General features: G+C 36.2%; 1 protein-coding gene across 10 annotated transcripts in view; it reads left to right on the top strand.

Annotated features, from left to right (window-relative positions):
- KIAA0586 (KIAA0586 ortholog) overlaps positions 1–22,173 on the top strand; it is a 95,134-nt gene that overhangs the window by 20,117 nt on the left and 52,844 nt on the right. For all 10 annotated transcript variants that reach the window (XR_002831839.1, XR_002831840.1, XR_002831841.1 and 7 more), the window contains 11 exons: positions 979–1,153; positions 4,564–4,758; positions 7,890–8,077; positions 10,145–10,255; positions 11,904–11,981; positions 12,197–12,390; positions 14,371–14,489; positions 16,599–16,798; positions 19,524–19,680; positions 20,295–20,514; positions 21,174–21,409. Coding sequence is in view for 7 of the 10 variants with exons in the window: in XM_023763231.1 (XP_023618999.1) it covers positions 979–1,153; positions 4,564–4,758; positions 7,890–8,077; positions 10,145–10,255; positions 11,904–11,981; positions 12,197–12,390; positions 14,371–14,489; positions 16,599–16,798; positions 19,524–19,680; positions 20,295–20,514; positions 21,174–21,409 (1,873 nt within the window). In the remaining 3 variants the exon portion in view is untranslated. The remainder of the gene's footprint in view (positions 1–978; positions 1,154–4,563; positions 4,759–7,889; positions 8,078–10,144; positions 10,256–11,903; positions 11,982–12,196; positions 12,391–14,370; positions 14,490–16,598; positions 16,799–19,523; positions 19,681–20,294; positions 20,515–21,173; positions 21,410–22,173) is intronic.

Below are 22,173 nucleotides of genomic sequence, written 5' to 3'. Positions count from 1 at the left end.
AGACCCCTTTCACAGGGGTCGCCTAAGACCATCGGAAAACGCATATATAATTACATATTGTTTTTGTGATTAATCACTATGCTTTAATTATGTTCAATTTGTGACAATGAAATTGGGGGTCACCACAACATGAGGAACTGTATTAAAGGGTCGCGGCATTAGGAAGGTTGAGAACCACTGGTTTAGTGCCTAGTGATTGATGAGGTATAGTACTAGGTATTGTGGACGGAATGTTTTGGCTGCTCTACCGAGGCTCTTTCTTTTTTTAAAAAAAAAATATATTTTATTGATTTTTTACAGAGAGGAAGGGAAAGGGATAGAGAGTTAGAAACATCGATGAGAGAGAAACACCGATCAGCTGCCTCCTGCACACCCCCCACTGGGGATGTGCCTGCAACCAAGGTACATGCCCTTGACTGGAATCGAACCCAGGACCCTTCAGTCCACAGGCCGACGCTTTATCCACTGAGCCAAACTGGTCAGGGAGAGGCTCTAACTTTCTTAATGCCAAACATGAATTTGGGGGCACATTAATAAAGCATCTAACTCAATGGTTAACACTTAGTAGATGCTCAATAAATGCTGCCTTTCTGTGTACTATTTTAGGTTATGATTAAAGGTAGGATCAGAAATGTAGAAAATCATTTAAAGACTTGATTTATGTTATATTATTATACTTGAGTGTAATATATAAAGTGTGTTTAAACCTTACTTTTTGGTGCTGAAAGTATTCCTAGTAGTGTAAGAACCTTCATGTTTCTTGGGTGAGTGATTTATGTATTTAAGTTTCATGCTTTTAAAAACTATAAAACTTTAAAACTATAGCTTGAAAACTATATCCAGAGTTTATTTAAAATAAAGGACTTTTCTGACCTGATCATTGTTTAATACTTAGGCTTGCAAAAAGAGGCTTTAGGAAAGTGAGATAAGTGTTTGATGACTATTTTGTTGGTGAGATCAATAAATTTGTGTACTTAGGGTTTTTTGAAAGCAACCACAGCGATACAAGATGAAGATTATATGTTACAAATTTATGGAAAACCAATTTATCAGTGCCATCGCAGCACTCTTAAAAAAGGACCATATCTCAGATTTAATTCTCCATCTGCTAAGTCCAAACCACAGAGACCAAAAGTAATAGAACGGGTTAAAGGTAAGAAACCTCATTTTTCGTGGTAAACCTTTTTTATGGTATCAGTTTTATGTAAAGTTTAATTTTTGCTTTTTATTTATTATAAATACAGTTCAAATTATATAATGTTTTAGCGAAGGAAAAACAATTCCAAGGGAGTAAGAAATAATAGACCTGATTCAAGGCACAAGGTAGGAATAAGTGGAGAAAAATATAGAATTAGATGGTATCTTTATTTTTTTAAAATATTTTTATTGATTTCAGAGAGGAAGGGAGAAGGAGAGAGAGTTAGAAACATCAATGATTAGAGAGAATCATTGATTGGCTGCCTCCTGCATGCCCCCCAACTGGGGATCGAGCCCACAACCCAGACATGTGCCCTTGGCCGGAATCGAACCTGGGACCCTTCAGTCCACAGGCTGATGCTCTATCCACTGAGCCTAGCCAGCTAGGGCAAGAATTAGATGGTATCTTTAGATAAAACATGACAAAATTTGCATTTAAAGAGATGAACCTTGAACAATTTAAATTAAAATTTAGGGAAAGTAGACATTTCCTTGAAGGTCTTGGTCCATCATGTTCTTTGTGAACAGAAAGATCAGCCATATGCTATATATTATCATAAAAATGCTAATGGGGACTTGGCTGGTGTGGCTCAGTTGTTTGAGTGTTGTCCCATGCACTGATAGGTTGCCAGTTCGATTCCTGGTCAGGGCACATGCCCAGTTAATGGGCTCGATCCCCAGTAGGGGGTGTGCAGGAGATAGCTATCGATGTTTCTGAACTCTCATCGATGTTTCTGTCTCTCTCTCCCTCTCCCTTTCTCTCTTAAAAAAAAAAAATTAGAGCCCAGTGGTGTTGCACAGTGGTTGAGCATTGACCTATGAACCAGGAGGTCACAGTTTGATTCCCAGTCAGGGCACATGCCTGGGTTGCAGGCTCAATCCCCAGTACAGGGCATGCAGAAGGCAGCCAGTCAGTGATTCTCTCTCATCATTGATGTTTCTACCTCTCTCCCCCTCTCCCTTTCCCTGAAATGAATAATAACATATTTTTAAAAATTAATGAAAACAATATTTTAAAAAATCACCTTTAAAAAAATTCTCATGGGCACTTTTACAGTTCTCAAAGAACCATAGGTAGCAAAAATGAAAAAAACTTTTTGGTTATATTGTACATAACTAAAAATATTTTCACTTACCACAGTATGTTTTGACTCTCAGACATCATATCACTAATGTATTTAAATATAACTCTTATACTAGTATATTGAGCCTGTTGATCTTGTTACATTTTATATATATAAATATATTTTATTGATTTTTTTACAGAGAGGAAGAGAGGGGGATAGAGAGTTAGAAACATCAATCAGCTGCCTCCTGCACACCCCCTACTGGGGATGTGCCCAAAACCAAGGTACATGCCCTTGACCGGAATCGAACCTGGGACCCTTCAGTCCACAGGCCGACGCTCTATCCACTGAACCAAACTGGTTAGGGCTCTTGTTACATTTTTAAATTCCTTGTACTTTAGCAGTGTAAGCCACTTTAGCAATATGTAGTAATTAGTGGATACCTACTCAATTTTCTTTCTTGTTCTTTCTGCAAGTTGGAGCTTTGGCTGGTGCTCTAGTTTTTTTTCTATTTCATTTCTAAGAGTTAGGTGATTATATAAGCATTTCAGTTTATCAATAAATCCTACTGAAGTTACTGAGGTAAAGCATCCTATCTAATAAAGAGGGAATATGCTAATTGCTGCCACGCCCTCAAAGATGGCAGAGCCCAGTCCCCTCAGGCCGGGGCGCCTGCCTCCGGAGTTCCCCTGTCCCCTCAGCCCCCCAGCCGCCCAGGGCCAGCCCGAGGCGCAGGCAAGCCTCGGATGGCAGCTGCCCAGCTGCCCAGGGCTGCCCAAGGCTCAGGTAACCAGGGCCAGCCTAGGCTTGCACTGCCAGCAGTGGCAGCAGCAGAGGTATGATGGGGTGTCACCTTCCCCTGATTGCTGGGTCGCCTCCCACCCCTGAGGGCTCCTGGGCAGGACGGGCTGAGGGACCCCCCCCCCCCTCCAGTGCATGATTTTCATGCACCGGGCCTCTAATATAGATAATATTTATCCTAGTGTTTCCTCTTGTTTATTGGAACTTTTCTATAATATTTGGGGTTTTAAAAGCCTTTGCAAAAAATAACTTGAGGTTTTAAAATACTTTCAAACCTAAAAATAACTTTATTAAGCAATCCTTTTAATGCTAGAAGTGATTGAGAATCTGTGGACACATGCTCATCCTTAGACCTCCATACCTGATGTTTCCTCTTCCCGAAGAGCTTTCCTCTTCGATCCTTATATGACTCACTCTCTCAGTTCTTTCCATCTCTGCTCTGTGATGTTAGCTCCTCAGAGAGGTTTACCCTGACCATCCTATCCAAAAAAATTGTCTTCTATCCCTTTATATCCTTTGTCCCTGCCTTATTGTTTCTTATAGCATTTTCACTGTCTGCTGTTATATTTTTGTTTACAGATTGTTTTACTTGTTATACTGTAAGCTCAGTGAGTACAGTTGGTTTATTCAGTGCTGTACTCCCTGTGTCTGCAGTGATACAAAACACATATGAAAGGCTTTGAAAATATATCTTCAATAATAGTCAAGAAAATATTTATTCAATCGAATGAATACTAGAGAACAGGATGAAAAAATATAGTCAGTGGTAATGAAATTTTCTTTCTGGGATCATGAACCTTTATTTAAAAATCTAGATTTATAAAATTACTCAGCTATTACAAGTAAAAATGTAGTAATATCAGGAAGTGATTTAGAAAAAAGTTCATTTTCCTTTATAATTTTACTTTTCTTCACTTTTCTCATATTCCCTTTATCTTCTCTAAAGAGAAAGATGACCAAATTTCTAATTCTTTAAGAATTGAGAATTTAAAGTCTACACAGATTTATTCTATAGGAATAGAATAATATATATAATGATATTAACGTCTATAAATATTCTTTCAAATCTTTATTGAACATTTTTTCCTAGTCCTTGTATCTGTTCTGTCATAGCAGTTATATATGTTGTTACTTATATTCAGGGGTTGAGAAACCATGGTCTGAAGGTCAGCTGCCTGTTTTTATAAATAAAGTTTTATAAACTTTGCAGCATAACTCTGCTCTATTTATGTATTGTCTATGGCTGCTTTCATGCTACAATGGCAGAGTTGAGATGTTGCAATTGAGACGACATGGCCCATGAGACTAAAATACTTACTACCTGGCCTTTCAATAAAAAGTTTGCTACCCTCTAGTTTATATGCTACTTCTTTTTGGGGCACTGTAATCATATATAGAATGAGATTTTCCTGTGAAGAAGAGTTGTGTATTTCTAAATGGGTGGATAGTGGCTGTTCAAACAATATTTAAAAATATCTGCCATTGATGATTATTACAGGCACTAAAGTAAAGTCAATAAGAACACAAACTGACTTTTATGCAACAAAACCCAAGAAGATAGATTCTAAACTGCAGCATTCCATTGCTACACTGCCTCCTGGTGATCAGCAGTATTTGTTCAGCCCAAGCAGAGAAATGCCTACTCTTTCAGGTACACTGGAAGGTCATCTAATTCCTATGGCGATTCTTTTAGGTAAGATCTAACAGAACATATGGGTCAATTTAAAATTCATATTAGCAGTATCAGAACTTAAAGAATGGTGCTGACATGATAGTCACCTATCTTTTCCCTTATATGTTGTTTACTAGGTGTACCGGTTAATAACGCGGATTTTTTTCAATAGATGGAGTTACACATATGTTGATATATATGCGATTTGATATGTATGCTATTTTGTAGCATTGACAACAAGCTTTAAAACTTCATATGTCAAATTTGCTGAAGGTGTTATCATCATAGATATTTTTACACTTAAAAATGTCAAATTTTGTGCCAAAACAAGAGCATTTGTGGGAAGTTTTAATTCATTACTTTATTTTGAAGAAAACTGCTGCTGAATACTTCGGGAAGCTTATGGTGTACATGCTCCATCTCAAGATACTTGTGAATGCTGGTTTAAACCCTTTAAAAGTGATGATTTCAATGTGAAAGACAAAGACGTCCAGGTTAACCGAAAAAGTTTAAAGACCAACAATTACAGCATTATTGGATGAAGATGTGTGTCAAACTCAAAAACAACTTGCAGAAAGATTAAATGTTGCTCAGCAAACAATTTCTGATCATTTACAAGCAATGGGAAAGATTTTAAAGGAAGGAAAATGGGTGCCACATCAACTGAATGAAAGAAATGGAAAACGGAAAAGTCATCAGTAAAATGTTGCTTCAGTAGCACAAAAGAAAGTCTTTTTTGCATTGAATTGTGACTGGCGATGAAAAGTGGATTTATTCTGAGAATCCCAAACGCACAAAATCATGGGTTGATCCAGGTCAACCATCAACATTGACTGCAAGGCCAAATCGCTTCAGAAAGAAGACAATGCTCTGCGTTTGGTGGGATCAGGAAGGTGTGGTGTATTATGAGCTTCTAAAACTAGGTGAAACCGTTAATACTGATCGCTACCTACAACAAATAATCAATTTGAATCAAAGCGTGGTGAAACGACCAGAATGTGCCAGAAGACATGGCAAAGTAATTTTGCTTCATAATGACGCCCCATCATACACTTCAAAACCAGTTAATGACACATTAAAAGATCTTGCCTGGGAAGTATTAACCCACCGCTGTATTCCCCAGACCTCGCTCCTTCAGATGACCACTTGTTCTGATCGATGGCACACGCACTTTCTGAGCAGCACTTCAAAACATACGAAGAAGTGGAAAACTGGGTCTCTGAATGGTTTGCCTCAAAACAAAAAAAGTTCTATTGGGATGGTATCCACAAATTACCTGAAAGATGGGGGAAATGTGTAGTTAGAGATGGACATTACTTTGAATAAAGCACTTTTGATGTTTCTCTTGAGATTATCGTGTTTTCTTTGATTACAAAATCCGCTATTATTGACTGGTACACCTAGTATATTTGTGGGTAAGGCCTCAGAATGTCTCTGATATGATGAATTCTGCTCACAGGAAATATTGTTTTGGTATTTATAGTACATTGTTGTAGATGACATGAAATTTTAAAATTGTTAGGTATCATAGACATTCATAAAAATTAAAGAATTCAAGAACTTTGACTGGTTTAATATCATCATGTGTTAAGGGAAATACTTTAAAGTACCTTTTATGTACATTTGAACTAGGCTGTGATAAGTAAAATAGTGTGGTTGTATATTCTAAGCCAATACTTGATTATTTACTTATTTGAGGTCTCGGGCTCATCATTGTAAAAACTGATCAAATCATTTTTGCTCTCACTAGTTAGCTATTTTTCTCTTTTAGTGTCATTACTATTCTTTCTTAATTTTGATGAATGATTTAAATATGGATATTTTTCAACATGAGAGAATTTTTTATATTTGATATTATGGGTTAATGACATGTTAGTTTGGTGGCTAATGTCTGTTCAAACATACCTTCTACTAATATAATACTAAAACTTAAAAAGTTCTTACTGTGTGCCAGCACAGATCTAAGCCCTTTACATATGTTAACTGCTTTAATCCACCCTATAAAACGCAGTAATGTACCAGTTTCATAGATGAAGAAACCAAGGCACAAAGGAGTTAGGTAATTTGTCAAAGGCTACAGGGAGCCAAGATTCAAACCCAGGTGGTCTGGCTTTATTTAGAGTCTATGCTTTTTTAAAATTTTATTTTATTTTTTTATTTCAGAGAGGAAGGGAGAGGGAGAGATAGAAACATCAGTGATGAGAGAATTATTGATTGGACACCTCTTGCATGCCTCCTACTGGGGATCAAGTCCGCAACCTGGGCATATGCTCTTGACTGAAATCGAACCTGGGACCCTTCAGCCTGCAGGCTGATGCTCTATCCACTGAGCCAAACTGGCTAGGGCTAGAATCTATGCTTTTAATGAATGCTCTGTACCATAACAAGTGGAACTTCTGAACTGAAAGCTAACAAGTTTTTGACAGTTATAATAATCACCAAATAGTTGGCTTACATGCTGTTTATTGGTGGTCAAACATTGTTTGTTTGGATTTTTTAAAATATATTTTATTGTTTTTTTACAGAGAGGAAGGGAGAGGGATAGAGAGTTAGAAACATCAATTAGAGAGAAACATCGATCAGCTGCCTCCTGCACACCTCCTACCGGGGATGTGCCCACAACCAAGGTACATGCCCTTGACCGGAATCGAACTTGGGACCTTTCAGTCCGCAGGTCAACACTCTATCCACTGAGCCAAACCGGTTAGGGCCAAACATTGGTATTTTGTTGTTGGTTTTATTTCTGGCCATTGTTGCTCTATGAAGATTTGAGAATAAAAATAATACAATATAATACATTACACTTTAGTCTTGGCTTTGGCACTTAGAAACAGTTATGACCTTTGGCAAATTATATGTTTCTAAACCTCTGTTTCCTCAATTATAAAATTATTAATACCTCGTAGGCTTATATTGAGGGTTAAATTAGATAGTGTATGTGAAATGTTTAGTACGTATGAGTGCCAAATAAATTTGGTCATTGTTAAAAGAATGACGTGGTTTGTTGACAGTGGTGATGTTAGAGGGAAAGGTGATTGCAGATGGTGCTTTTCTTTCATATGAGAATATAGCCATAAAGATCTAAGTTGTATATTGGATTTTTTCCTTTATTTCTGAAATTGTTGACTCATTTTCTCCTCCAAACTTTTTAGGACAAACCCAAAGTAATAGTGATTCCATGCCACCTGCTGGAGCAATTGTAAACAAGCCACACCCTGTAACAGTGATTACTTCTATTCCTCCATCTTCTCGAAAACCAGCAACTGGGGTAAAGAAACCTAACATAGCAGTTGTAGAAATGAAGTCAGAAAAAAAGGACCCTCCTCAGCTTGCTGTACAGGTAGGTATCCCAGGGCGCAAAAACAGAAGTTTTTCAGGAAAAAAAATTTTGGCTTAACTTGAGTACTTAAAATCTATTATATGTGTTCATGAAAACTTTGCTTTTATCATGGGTCTTTTCTTTAAAACTATGGTGGTAATGTGTTGTTTCTTTCCTTGCTTTGCATGATTTAAGGTACCTTTTTAAGCCAATGACTCATATCCAGGTGGCTTGATGATATTCCAAAGGGAATGATTGAACAATATATTGTAACTAATTTTAAAAATACAGTGTTTGTGACTTATTAATACATCAATCTTTATATAAACATACTAGAGGTCTGGTGCACGAATTTGTGCATTGCTGGGGTCCGGCCGGCCTGCCCCGATCGGGGCTCATCGAGCTGGGCCGGTGTGGGGAGGGGCCACAGATGGTTGGCCAGCCAGTCCTGCCCCCGATCGGGTGTTGGTGGCCAATCAGGGCCCAGATCAGGCTGGTTGGCTGCTGCAATGCACATCATAGCCACTGGTCATTCTGGTCTTTCCACCTTTCCAGTTGCTCGGCTTTTATGTATATAGGTAGATGAAGATTTGAATAGAGAAAGAACTTATATGTGAAGATTAAATATTCAAGTACTCAGTTCTCCTTAGTTAATGTATAATTTAAGTGAAATTGTAATTTTTAAAAAATGACTTTTTTTAAAAACCTGAACTTTAGGATCATTTTGATATTTGAAGGAACAAAGGGTTTTAAAAAGTTTTTGTTTTGGTACTGGTCCTTTATAAAAGTATTTCAGAAATTGTGTTGGTTAATTAAAATATAATATAATATAGGTTGGATAAATCAGTTGAGAAATAGGATTCTTGTAAAAGAAAAAAATGTATGTTATAATTGGTTAGCAATGTGGAAAATAGATCAGTTTTAGACTCTAAAATTCCTGCTGTATATAGCAAATGAGTTCCAAGCAGGCAATAGACTAACGTGTAACTACAAAATATAAAAATAGGGAGAATTAGAAGATAATTGCATGAAATTTTTATCAAAGTTGAAGCTAAGTCTGAATATGAGACAAGAAAACTTAGAAATAATATAAAAATAGATTTGAGTCTATAAAATCTAAAACTTAAATATGTAATAAATTTTTAAATAAAAAGGCAAACCACATGTAGTGAGGACATATGAAACGAATATACTAGAAAGAATTAATTTTTAAATGTAAAAACCTCCATAAATTAATAAGAAAACTTAGATACAAATCCAGAAATATTCAAAGAACATGAATAAGATTCTAGGGAAGAGGAAATACAATTTATAATCAAGCAAACTGAATAATTTAAATCTTGCTAGTTACCGAGATAATACAAATTAAAATAATATACCTCCATTTAAAAACTATTATTGATGAAGCAGTTATATTATCTAATTTGGGGAAAGGTTGGGTAAAACTTATAATTGATCACCTTTTTTGATGTTGTAAATAGGGCTCATTTGGATTGCATTTTGGCAGTAATTACCAAGAATCTTAAATATTCACGCCCTGTGGCTCAAAAATTTAATCTAGTATCTGGCTATCTAGTATAAGGATATAATTCAAAATTTAGGGAAATAAACCCTATATATATATTAAGAAGTTTTTTGTAGTGATATACATATAATAGGAGAAATATTAGGAGTATCCTAAATGTTTGCCAACAGGAAAACAATTAATAGTAAAGGCATGTGTATTTGTTGAAATATTATACAGTCATTTAAAATATAATTATGAAGTCTATATGGAAACAAGGTAGGATGTTTATGACTTAATTACATTGAAAAATCAGGAATGAAATTATTATATATTTTGCCTACATATAAGTGGCTAGTATAAAGATACGTAAAAGGAATAGTGAAAATGAAGCTTTCTTAAGATAGTAGGATTTTGTTTGTTTCCCTTTATTTTCCAAATTTTATAAATTATCCTTTCATAATTAAAAAACTATTTTCCATTGACTTTGCAATAAAAAGTTAAATATATGTTATTGATATATAGATATCAAGTATTTGAGTCAAAATGATGAACAGAAAGCTAGATGTTGTGTTCTTTTTTAGGTATTACCCAGTGTAGATATTGACAGCATTTCAAATGTCAGCATTGATGTCAGTCCATCTCTGCCTAGTCCCAAACAAGCATCTCCTCCTCCTCTGAGCACCTGGATACAGGTATTGTTCAGAAATTTATTTTATAGTTTTAAGTAATGTCTCACTATAGATTTTAACTAATGTTATTCCCTGCAAAGTCTTTCATTATCATTATAATTCATTATAATAATTTAGGTTTTAAGGAGAAGATTCAGAATGAACCTGGAATTGCTTATGAACCTAAAAACGAAACTTGAAGATTCTTTCATTTATAAATATTTTGAAAGTCATAATCCTTAGTGTAACTTTTTGGTCACATAAGTTGTAATACTCTCATATGTGAAAAATTTTTTCTTCAGAGGAGAATCTCGATTTAAATGGCAACTTAATATAGTTTTTCTGAATGTGAATTTTATAATGATTGGAGTTTATGTTTTAGAATGTTACTTTGTCATTGTACTATTGACATGATGCACAAATAGGCATTTCTTCCAAGTATTTATTTGCTACTAAGTAATGAAGTTATGACTCTACTACTACACATCAAAAAGCACCGTAATTTTCCCCACGTTTCATCTATTGTAAGCAAATTTGGTCCTCAAGTATATATAGTTTTTTTTAAAAAAATTTATCTTTATTGTTGAATGTATTACAGATGCCCCCTTTTTTCTCCCTATTGAACCCTCCACTCCGTCCCTGGCCTTCACCACACTATCATTGTCTGTGTGTGCGAGTTATGCCAATATGCATTTAAGTTCTTTGGTTAATCTCTCCCTCCTCCACCTCTTCCCTCTGAGATTTGTCAGTCTATTCCATGCTTCTGTAAGGATACATTCTTAGGGAAAGGGAGAAAACCAACAATTTTTCATAATCAGAAATAGTAAAATAGAACTGAACCTAAATGTATTTGTGTCTAATTTAATTTTTTCATTAGTAATTTTTTCCACCAGAAGTTTATTAAAATATATATGATTACAAATAATAATTTTCTGACTCTATCGTTCAGCTCTCAGGAGGCTATTTGTGGTTTTAGGTAACTAGATTACTTACAGTGAGGCCTACAGACTAAATTTGTAAAATAACTATTTTATTTATTTTTCTAAATTTTTGATTCTGTAACTGTCTTTTCGTGAGTTTGTATGTGTATACTTATATATCTACATATACAAGCACTTTATCTTAACTCTAGGAGAGAAATCACAATCATACCAACTTGACTTACGTTGCATTGTTGATGGAATCCTTGACAGAAAAACTTCTATTTAATTTTTTAGGACTATTGAAATGAGAACCTAATGGCTTTGGGACTGTCTTGGATTTTTTTTTTTTTAGGAGTTGATTGTTGAAAATATACAGTTTTATTGATTTCAGAGAGGAAAGGAGAGGGAGAGAGAGATAGAAACATCAGTGATGAGAGAGAATCATTGATTACCTGCCTCCTACATGCTTCCTACTGGGGATCAAGCCTGAAACCTGGGCATGTGTCCTGACTGGGAATCTTAACCGTGACCTGCTGGTTCATAGGTTGACGCTTAACCACTGAGCCACAAGGACAGGTGGGACTGTCTTGAATTTAATTTACAAATGAAATAAATTCTGAATAGGATGTTAAAATTTAAAAAATAGGGCTATTTATTATAAGCTTATGCTATGGGTACAAATATGATAAGTCATGTATAAGTTAAAAAGACAGTAAACACAACAAAAACTTTCTGAAATGCTTTCTTAGACTCCAGAATTAACGAAGGTAGATGAAGAGGTGAAGTTTCCAGGAACTAACTTTGATGAAGTAATTGATGTCATACAGGTAACAGATCTTGGAAACCGTTTTCTACCAGTATTTTTCCATATGATAGACAAATGTGCATGTAAATAATGCGATCAAACTAGTTGAAATGCCATTGATTAATTTAGAAGTGTTGGTTAAGTTAACTCATCTATATAAGTTCCCTGCCTATACTTGTCACTCAGCAGTGTTGAACTGATATATGAATATAATCATTTTGTTTTTATTATTACCAGGAGGAGGAAAAATGTGATGAAATTCCAGAATATTCTGAACCAATTCTGGAGTTTAATAGAAGTGTTAAAGTTGCTTCTACAAAATATAATGGTCCTCCATTTCCACCAGTTGCTTCTACTTTTCATCCCACTGCTGATATTCTGGATAAAGTAATTCAGAGAAAAGAAACCTTGGAAAGTAGTTTAATTCAGTGGTGAGTTTAAAGAGGCATTGGTGTTAACAGAATTGTAGCAGCAAATATAAATGGAAAGTATTGAGTTTCGGTTGAAAATCTTTCTTGTCTCCTTTCATTTATTAAATTTCTTTTCTTTGCTATAGTCATTGGAAACTATTTGATGGGATACTTAGTGTGTAACTAATTGTTGGAGGTATTACTTCTGTCCTGGAATACTTGTACTTAGACCGTCTAAATGGCAAAAGAGCTATTGTGAAGTAAAAAAGCCTTAAAAATGTACATGTTCTTCAATCTAGTGATTCACTTCCAAAAATTTTTCCTAAGGAAATTACAGTTCTGCCACAGGCCATAGCTTACTTAGCAGCAATAGTGCTTGTTACAAACAAGGCACTGTTCTGTTACTTATATAAACTTATGAACTTATTTTTATCCCTGTGAGAAACCTTAAGCAAGTTATGGAATAAACTAAACTGAATATTAATACAGTTGTCAAGATTAGGTTTAGAAAAATATTTAGTCATGTTGAAATACATTATTTATACCAGGGGTCCTCAAACTACGGCCCGCGGGCCACATGCAAATACAAGTATTGTATTTGTTCTCGTTTTGTTTTTTTACTTCAAAATAAGATATGTACAGTGTGCATAGGAATTTGTTCATAGTTTTTTTTTAAACTATAGTCCGGCCCTCCAACGGTCTGAGGGACAGTGAACTGGCCCCCTGTTTAAAAAGTTTGAGGACCCCTGATTTATACACTGGTACATAAACTAAGCAGGATTCTAATGATTTAACCATCTATAATAATAAAAGGGTTATATGCTAATTAGACCGGATGTCTTCTGGACATCATTCCGGACGTCCTTCCTGATGAAGCCGGGCCCGAGGGAAGCCAGCCCGGTCCCTGCGGGCAGCTGGAGGAGGGAAGCAGCCCGGGTCCCGGGTGTTGAGGGAAGCTGGTGCCGGCAGCCAGGGGAAGGAAGGCCTACCCTTGCATGAATTTTCATGCATCGGGCCTCTAGTAGTTTATAAGAACTCACTCCAAAATAAATGGGCATAGAGAAAAAAATGGAAAATTATATTCCAGATTGTTACCTGTGTTTATCCTTGAATCTGGGATTAAGAGGGAGCCTTGCCTGCTTAAAAAATTTTTAATGTTTTCTGATTTTTCGACAGTGAACATCTATTACTTGTTTATTAATTTAAAAAAAATATTTTTATTGATTTCAGAGAGAGGAAGGGAGAAGATATAGATAGAAACATTAATGATGAGAGAGAATCATTGATTGGCTGCCCCTGCATGCCCCCTACTGGGGATTGAGCCTGTAACCTGGGCATATGCCCTTGCCTGGAATCAAACCTGGGACCCTTCAGTCTGCAGGCTGACACTCTATTCATTGAGCCAAACCAGCCAGGGCATATAATAATTTTTAATCGTGTATTAGCTGTTCTCATGTACAGAGGCAGTCTCCTATTTCATTGCATTTTTCCCCCTCTTCTTCCTTTTCTCCATGTTAACAATGACTTTGAAAATAAATTATTTTTTTTAAGAGGAAAACTACCTATCTATATTGCAGTCTATATATTTATTCCTTGAAGAGAGGGTAGCTGGACTTCTTTTCCAGCTCTGATCTTGTGTGGTTTTATATGCATGCTTTCAGAGTAGAGAACCCATCATTTTAGGTGCATGATATGCTAGGTATAGTTGACCTAAACCTTCTTAGGAATTTATGAGGTCTGTTAAACTCTTCTTTAGACTAATCTGAAAGATTTTAATTTGGTGTAATGAATTATCTCCCACATGGAGATCTATTTCATGTGGTCTGTTTTGCTAGGGGATACATTTGATTGTTTCTTCTTCCAGATTCAGCTTTTAGAATGACTGCTTTCACATGTAAATGCTTGTGCTTATGGAGGGTTAGAGGTTATTTTTAAGCATAGTATTTCTAATGTTTTCTACATTTCACTCAAATTTAGGAATCCTTAACTTTTATCCCCTAGGGTAGAACAAGAAATAATGTCAAGAATTATCTCTGGGCTCTTTCCAATCCAACAACAGGCCATAGCTAATGTCAGTGTTTCAGCCAGCGAGGCAAGTGAACCGTTGAGTTCTGACATTGGTAAGTGAAATGGAATCTCTTTAATTTTTTTGTTATTAAAAGACAAAACTTTCAGGTCATTGTGGATTTACATATCCTAGAAGTCAGGTATGCTTTGCCTGACAAAAGATAAGCTCTTTCTATATCAGTTCCCAGATCTCTGGAGTGGAGTTAGTTCTCCCTCACCTCCTTATATCATACTGCAGCATTCAGATGATGATAACATCCTCTATTCCTCCCACCCCAAATCTCTATTATTTCCAAAGTGTTATATATAGCACTTTGTATATATCTTTGATATAGTAACTTTCACATTGTATTGTGATTGGTTTACATATCTGTCTCACTCACTAGACTATAAATTACTCAGGATTAAGGATGTTTCTCCTTTAGTGCTTAGCCCTTGACTAACATTTAAGAGGTTATGTGATCATTGAATGAATAAAGGAGCTTCTTTCTTTATGGAACCCACATCATTCATAGAGGTTATTTTTAAGGGTAGTATTTTTAAGGGTAGTATTCCTCCTTTTCTTCCTTCTCTTCTTCTTCCTCTTCCCTCCTCCTCCTCCTTCTATCTCCTCCCCCTCTTTCTCTTTTCTTTCCCCTCCTTCTGCAACAGCTTTTTTGAGATATAGCTTATTTGCCATAAAACTCACCAATTCTAAGTGTCCAGTTTGATGAGTTTTAATAAACACAGCTATAAGCCGCAGGATCATGATATTGAAAAACATTTCCATCATCCCGAAAATTTCCCTCATACCACTTTGAAGTCAATTCCTAACCTCCTCCCATGCCCGCCAGGCCCTAACAACCACTGATCTTCATTCTTTCATTGTATTTTTGCTTTTTCTACAATTTTGTATATACATGATCATACAGTGCATATCTATTGTGTTTGTCTTATTTATCATAATGCTTTGACAGTCGTAATAATATTACACTGTATGTATATAACAATTTGTAATCCATTTACCAGTTGATAGACATTTGTAGTCTTTTAGTTTTTGGCTATTATAAATCTGTGATATGAATATTTGCAAACAGATTTTTTAGACACATTTTTAAATTTCTCTTGATCATATGGTAAGTAATGTTTAACTTTACCAGAGACTGCTAAATGTTTCATGTCAACATATAATTACTTATCCCTCAACAAGACACCTATACCCACTTTTTAGGGATTTCTAGATATTGCTGCCATAGGTGTACTAATTAATAGAGTGCTCTTTTGAGAGGTCACATCGCCATCAATCATATAGATCATTGTTTACATGTTTTCCACACAAAGCTCTAGAAATAGAGCCACTTTAAGTCTAGTAAAGTCTGTTGTTAAAACTTCACTGAATTTTCTGAACATTCATACAGGTTAAAAGTACAACATATTTGGAAAATTAATATACCTGTGGAGCTTCTGATATCAAGCACCTAAACCAGTGATGGCGAACCTTTTGAGCTCGGCGTGTCAGCATTTTGAAAAACCCTAACTTAACTCTGGTGCCGTGTCACATATAGAAATTTTTTGATATTTGCAATCATAGTAAAACAAAGACTTATATTTTTGATATTTATTTTATATATTTAAATGCCATTTAACAAAGAAAAATCAACCAAAAAAATGAGTTCGCGTGTCACCTCTGACACGCGTGTCATAGGTTTGCCATCACTGACCTAAACTGTAAATGTTAGTATTGAAACTAGAAAGAAAGGTAGGTTCATCTTCATGTTTATAAAGCAGCTACCATTTCTCTGAGGTTCCCTCACAGTCATTGTATCCTTGCGTTTTGGCCAAGATCTGTCACAGTGTTTCCTTGGAAATATGGATTGTTTTCAGATAGAACATTTAATGTGGATGTAAATCCTTTTTATCACTAAGTTCTATGGTAGGGAAGAGGCCATATAAGCAAATTTTCATCTGTATATTTTCCTTCCCTTTTTTGTTTGCTTAGAGAGAATGTGCATTATTAAGTTATCTTCTTCTTCTTCATAATAAGTAGATTTTCTATTTTCATTTTTATTTCTCCTCCCACCCCCTTGTACACATATGTTTGCATCTCTAAAATTTTAAGAATTAAGGTTTGGATTGTAAGCACGTTCCTTGCCCACTTATTCTGAAATTCTTTCACTTTGTAGTGGAAGGAACAAGTGGTGGCGTCCTCCAGCTTTTTGTTGATGCTGGGGTTCCTGTGAGTTCAGACATGATTAGTCATTTTGTGAATGAAGCTCTTGCTGAGACCATTGCTGTCATGCTGGGGGACAGAGAAGCAAAGAAGCAAGATCTTGTCGCTCCAGGTGTTGCTGGGGACGTTTTAACAAGTGAAACCTGCCTGCCGGTAGGTGTGACTCTCCTTTCATAACTTGGGTTCCTGGGGAATTTTTGATACATTTATTTAAAAAAAGTAAAATGGACAAATTTTATTTTTGTTTTTAAATTTATCTTTATTGTTGAAAATATTACAGATGTTTTCTCATTTCCCCCATTGACCTCCTCTACCCTGCTCCCATCCCCTCCCCAGGCCTTCACTGAAAATAAGCAAATTTTAAACTGAGTATCATAAAATCATAGTTTGTGGTGGAGATTAATTGCCTGTTGTTATGATTACAGTAACATTTCCCCAGCATTTTACTTTAAAAACTTTTAAATTCATAGAAAAATTAAACCTATGAGACAGTGAACATATATCTATCTGTTTTTATGTTCTATTTCTTTAAAAATCATTTGAAAGTTGCAGATACCATGACACTTGTAAAAGCATCAGCAGTATTTTCTAAGAACAAGGCACTTTCTTACATAACCAAAATACTATTGTTGCTGAGCTAAAGGGGTTTGTTTGCCTGCACACATCAAGGCCCAATTAAAGGCAAACAGGAGTTTGCAGCCAAGAAAGTAAAGGTTTATATTTAAGGAAATGGTGCCATGCCCAGAGTCACAGGTGGAGCTCATGCTCAAAGACATAGCTCCCCCATGGCTTCTAGGGGATGGTTATAAAGGGGGACTAAGAGGTTAGGGTTTTGATCTCTGTGGATTGGTCAGCAGCTAGTTGATTCTTGCATCTGGTCCCCATGTCAGCCATGGTGTTACTTTGTCTAATTTTGCAAGGATGTGGTCAGTAGGTCGTTCTGGAGCTGAAACACAACTGAGGCCTAGAAGTTATCTGTAGTTTGAAACTCTGTCTCTGTGGTCAACAGATTTGAGGCTTTGTTCCTAAGATTATTTGATGCCACTGACCACCAGAACATCATTATACTGAGGGCTTGATGACTAAGGGAGTGGAGGTGCAAGGGAAGGAGAGGCAGGTGAGTTAGGATACTCTTAGGCTGGACAAGGCCAGTTTGAATCAAAAGGAAAGAAGGCGAAAGGGTCATATTGAAGAAATGAAGTTTCTGCTAGGTTACAGCATTATCAGACCCTCACAATTTGACATTGATATGTTAATACTATGTAATATTATGCATGTGGACATATCCAGGCAAGTTACACACAAAAAAGATATACAAATGGTCCCTGTACATATAAAAAGATGGTCAGTCTCACTGACCATAATAATAAGAATAATGTCACTGAAATTTTATTTTTACTGAATAGTAACACTGAAAGTTTGATAATGTCATTGTTCAGCAAATCTTGGGGAAAATGATAATTCTCCACAGTGTTAGAGTAAAATAACAACCCTGTAGAGACAAATTTGGCAAGATGTATTCAAATTAAAAATGCAATTAGCCCTTGAACTGTTTAGTCCCACTACTGGAAATTTAATAATCTATGCATATGAAATGCCTTAAGACAAGATTATATTTAGTAACTCTGGGGAGGGGAACTAGATAGATAGAGCATGGCTAAGAAAGGAGACCTAATTTTCACTATCATCCTTTTGCACCTTTTGAATTTTGAAACATTTGAATGATTGATTATCTACTTAACAAATTGATTTCAAACTGTAATTTTTTTCTTCCCCAGTATTTTTCATCTCCATATTGTCTTTATTTGATCTCCCCTACTTCTTATTCTTCCATTGCTTTTTAAAAAATATTTATTGTTGAAAGTATTACTTATGTCCCCTTTTTCCCCCCATTGACTCCTTCTAGCCTGCCCCCATCCCCCATCCCAGGCCTTCACCACTCTATTGTCCGTGTCCATGGGTTATGTATATATGCATACAAGTTCTTTGGTTGATCTCTTCCCACCCACCCTCTCCCCCCCCCCCCCCCCGCCTTCATCTGAGATTCCAGTCTGTTCCATGTGTCCATATCTCGATCTATTTTGTTCATTAGATTCCACGTATGAGTGAGGTCATATGATACTTGTCTTTCTCTGACTGGCTTATTTAGCTTAGCATAATACTCTTCAGGTCCCTCCATGCTGTCTCAAAGGGTAAGAGATCCTTCTTTTTTATTGCTGCTTAGTATTCCATGGTGAAAATGTATTTCCAATGCTTTTTATAAGCTGTTTTCTTTTGTGCTAAAAGGCTGATTTTTGATATCTTGTTAGTTAAAATTCTTTCTGTACATGGTCTACCCGGGTTGTGTTTGCGTTTGATATGCAGCTGTGTTTGTTTAATCTTCTCCATATTAGAAGAGGCAGCTCGATTTCTTTGGGGCCTATATCAGAGGGAGGGAGAGCTATTTCAGTTGCCTGCTGTTATTCTACAGGCTAGTCTTGAAACTAAATAGCTTATCAGCGGTTCTCAACCTGTGGGTCGTGACCCCTTTGGGGGTCGAACGACCCTTTCACAGGGGTCGCCTAAGACCATCGGAAAACACATATATAATTACATATTGTTTTTGTGATTAATCACTATACTTTAATTATGTTCAAATTGTAACAATGAAATTGGGGGTCACCACAACATGAAGAACTGTATTAAAGGGTCGCGGCATTAGGAAGGTTGAGAACCACTGGCTTAGATGTTCAAGAGCCAGGGTATTTAGGGCTCTCCCCCCACACCCCCATCCATTTAAAATCTATGTAATCTCTGAATAAGCTCATTTTATTGTTTTAAATTACCTTTGCTTGGGTGATTATAAGCACCATTTATCTTATTTGTTAATTTATTTTAGGCAAGAGTGTGTACCCCAGTGGCTACCCCACAGCCAACTCCTCCTCATTCACCTTCACCTCCTAAGGAGCACATGTTGGTGAAAACTCCATATTCTTCTCCCTGTGATTCAGATCATGATACAGCTTTTCCTGTGAAAGAAATATTTGCCGAAAAAGGTACACACCTTATTTCTATAATTCAGTTTTAATTAGTAACTATGAAATAAAATTCCATGGTTTGTTTGTTTCATAGATTAGTATACAGATGCATGTTGTTTACTAGGTTTTAGTAAATCATTTTTCCTTGCATGTAAACTAATAAATTGGTTGCCACTTTTTTTAAAAAATATATTTTTATTGATTTTTTTTACAGAGAGGAAGGGAGAGAGATAGAGAGTTAGAAACATCGATGAGAGAGAAACATCGATCAGCTGCCTCCTGCACATCTCCTACTGGGGATGTGCCCGCAACCCAGGTACATGCCCTTGACTGGAATCGAACCTGGGACCCTTCAGTCCGCAGGCCCACGCTCTATCCTCTGAGCCAAACCGGTTTCGGCTGGTTGCCACTTTTAAAAATATTTAATCTAATAGACACTTACACTACTATAAGTTCATGGTAGTGTTAAAAGTGATGTCTTTTCAAGGTTATTTTCTTTTACTTTACTAAATTAATTTGGGAAATTTTCCATTAGCAGCTATTGTCATGTTATGGGATTTCTGAAACAATATATCTTGCCTTCCTATGGAGTTGTTTTATCTTTTTTCTTTCTTTTTTAAAAAAATCTTCAGGAAATGACATGCCTGCTGCCACACTTGTTAATACTCCAACAGTTACCCCTGCTACTACACCTCCTCCTGCAGCTGCTCTTACCCCAACTTTGTCAGAGATTTCCATTGATAAATTGAAGATATCAAGCCCAGAGCTTCCCAAGCCATGGGGTGATGGCGACCTGCCATTGGAAGAAGAGAATCCTAACTCTCCTCATGAAGAACTTCACCCGAGAGCTATGTAAAGATAACATATTCACTTCTAGTAACTGTACATTTCCTCTTTAATTGTCTTATGTGACCCATTGAAAACATCAGAAATGATAAGTGAAGTTTTATAAATCACAAGCTACTTTATACTTTAACTAGAGGCCCGGTGCACGAAATTCATGCAAGGGGCTTGGCTCTTGCAGCCCCGGCTTCGTCCAGAAGATCTTTCGGCTGTCCAGTTTAATTAGCATATTACGCTTTTATTAGTGTAGATAGAAAGAAATGTCATAAATTTTAAGTTTTCAAAATTTTTACCAAATTTATACCTTTGGTTCTTTTTTTTAAAAAACATTTTTTGGAGACACTGAAATAAAGATTTCTATCATATTGTTAATAAAATAGAAAATTATTTTTTCCCCAGTATGAATATTTACCAGGCTAAGTTGACTTGATAGTACCATATATCCCTATGTAGATTTATTTTGTGGATGGTAGAACTTTCAAGATGGTCTATGGTTAGAGCATGAAAATAATCTTGGAAAAATAAATCTTGTTAATTAATTATAATAGTGCAGATTATAGAAATATGTTGCTAAAGAAGATATAGTCTTTGAATCTGATTTTGCATATCAAAATTAATATAGGTCTTCAGTGACCTAATAGGATCAAAATATGTCTTTTTCTTCTTAGTGTAATGTCTGTGGCCAAAGAGGAGGAACCTCAGAGTATGGATTTCCCTGCTCAGCCTGTTCCTCCGAAGCCAGTTCCTGCGATGCCACTTCCTGCTGGCACCAAGGCTCCATCCCCCGTACAAATGCCAAGTTCTGATACCTCAACAATGGAGAGCACCTTGAGCACTGAACCTGAAAGACACATCTCTGAAGGAGAGCTTCTATATAACTATGGTCAAAGAGCAGCTCCCAAGAGTACGTTAACTTGTGTAAATTGATTTCACTGATTAGATTATGGTAATTCCTAACTAATATTTGGATGTTGATAATTCCTAACTAATAATTTCTCTAATTAAAGTGTTTTTACTTAATTCTCAAGATTTGAGTAAAAAGAATATGGACTCTGCAAGTGAACAATTCTGGGCCTTAACCTTAGAAAGTAAAATCTCCCTCATAAATCCAGAATTAATATCACTCTTTTTTTATATATATTTATTTATTTATTAATTTATTTATTATTTTATTGCTTAAAGCATTACAAAGGGTATTACATATGTGTCCTTTTTTTTCCCCACCCTTGACAATACCCCGGCTTCCCCTATCCCCCAGTGTCTTATGTCCATTGGTTATGCTCATATGCATGCATACAAGTCCTTCAGTTGATCTCTTACCCCCCTCCCTCCTGCCCCCCAACCCTCCCCGGACTTCCCGCTGCAGTTTGACAATCTGTGTGAGGAAAAAAAATAAAAATATATTTATTGTTCAGATTATTACAGTTGTTCCTCTTTTTCCCCCGATAGATCCCCTCCACCTGGTTCCCACCCCACCCCATCGCCTTACCCCCCCCCTGCCCCACTGTCCTCATCCATAGGTGTATGATTTTTATCCACTCTCTTCCCACACACCCCCACACCCTCTTCCCCCTGAGAATTGTCAGTCCACTCCCTTTCTATGCCACTGATTCTATTATATTCACCAGTTTATTCTGCTGAAGGCAGATTTTTTATTCACTTGACTTT

The sequence above is a fragment of the Myotis lucifugus genome, unplaced genomic scaffold (genome assembly GCF_000147115.1).
Source record: "Myotis lucifugus unplaced genomic scaffold, Myoluc2.0 scaffold_278, whole genome shotgun sequence".
Classification (NCBI taxonomy): Eukaryota; Metazoa; Chordata; class Mammalia; order Chiroptera; family Vespertilionidae; genus Myotis; species Myotis lucifugus.
The sequence above is the reverse complement of the archived record's forward strand: the minus strand, read 5'-3'. Positions and strand labels throughout refer to the sequence as shown.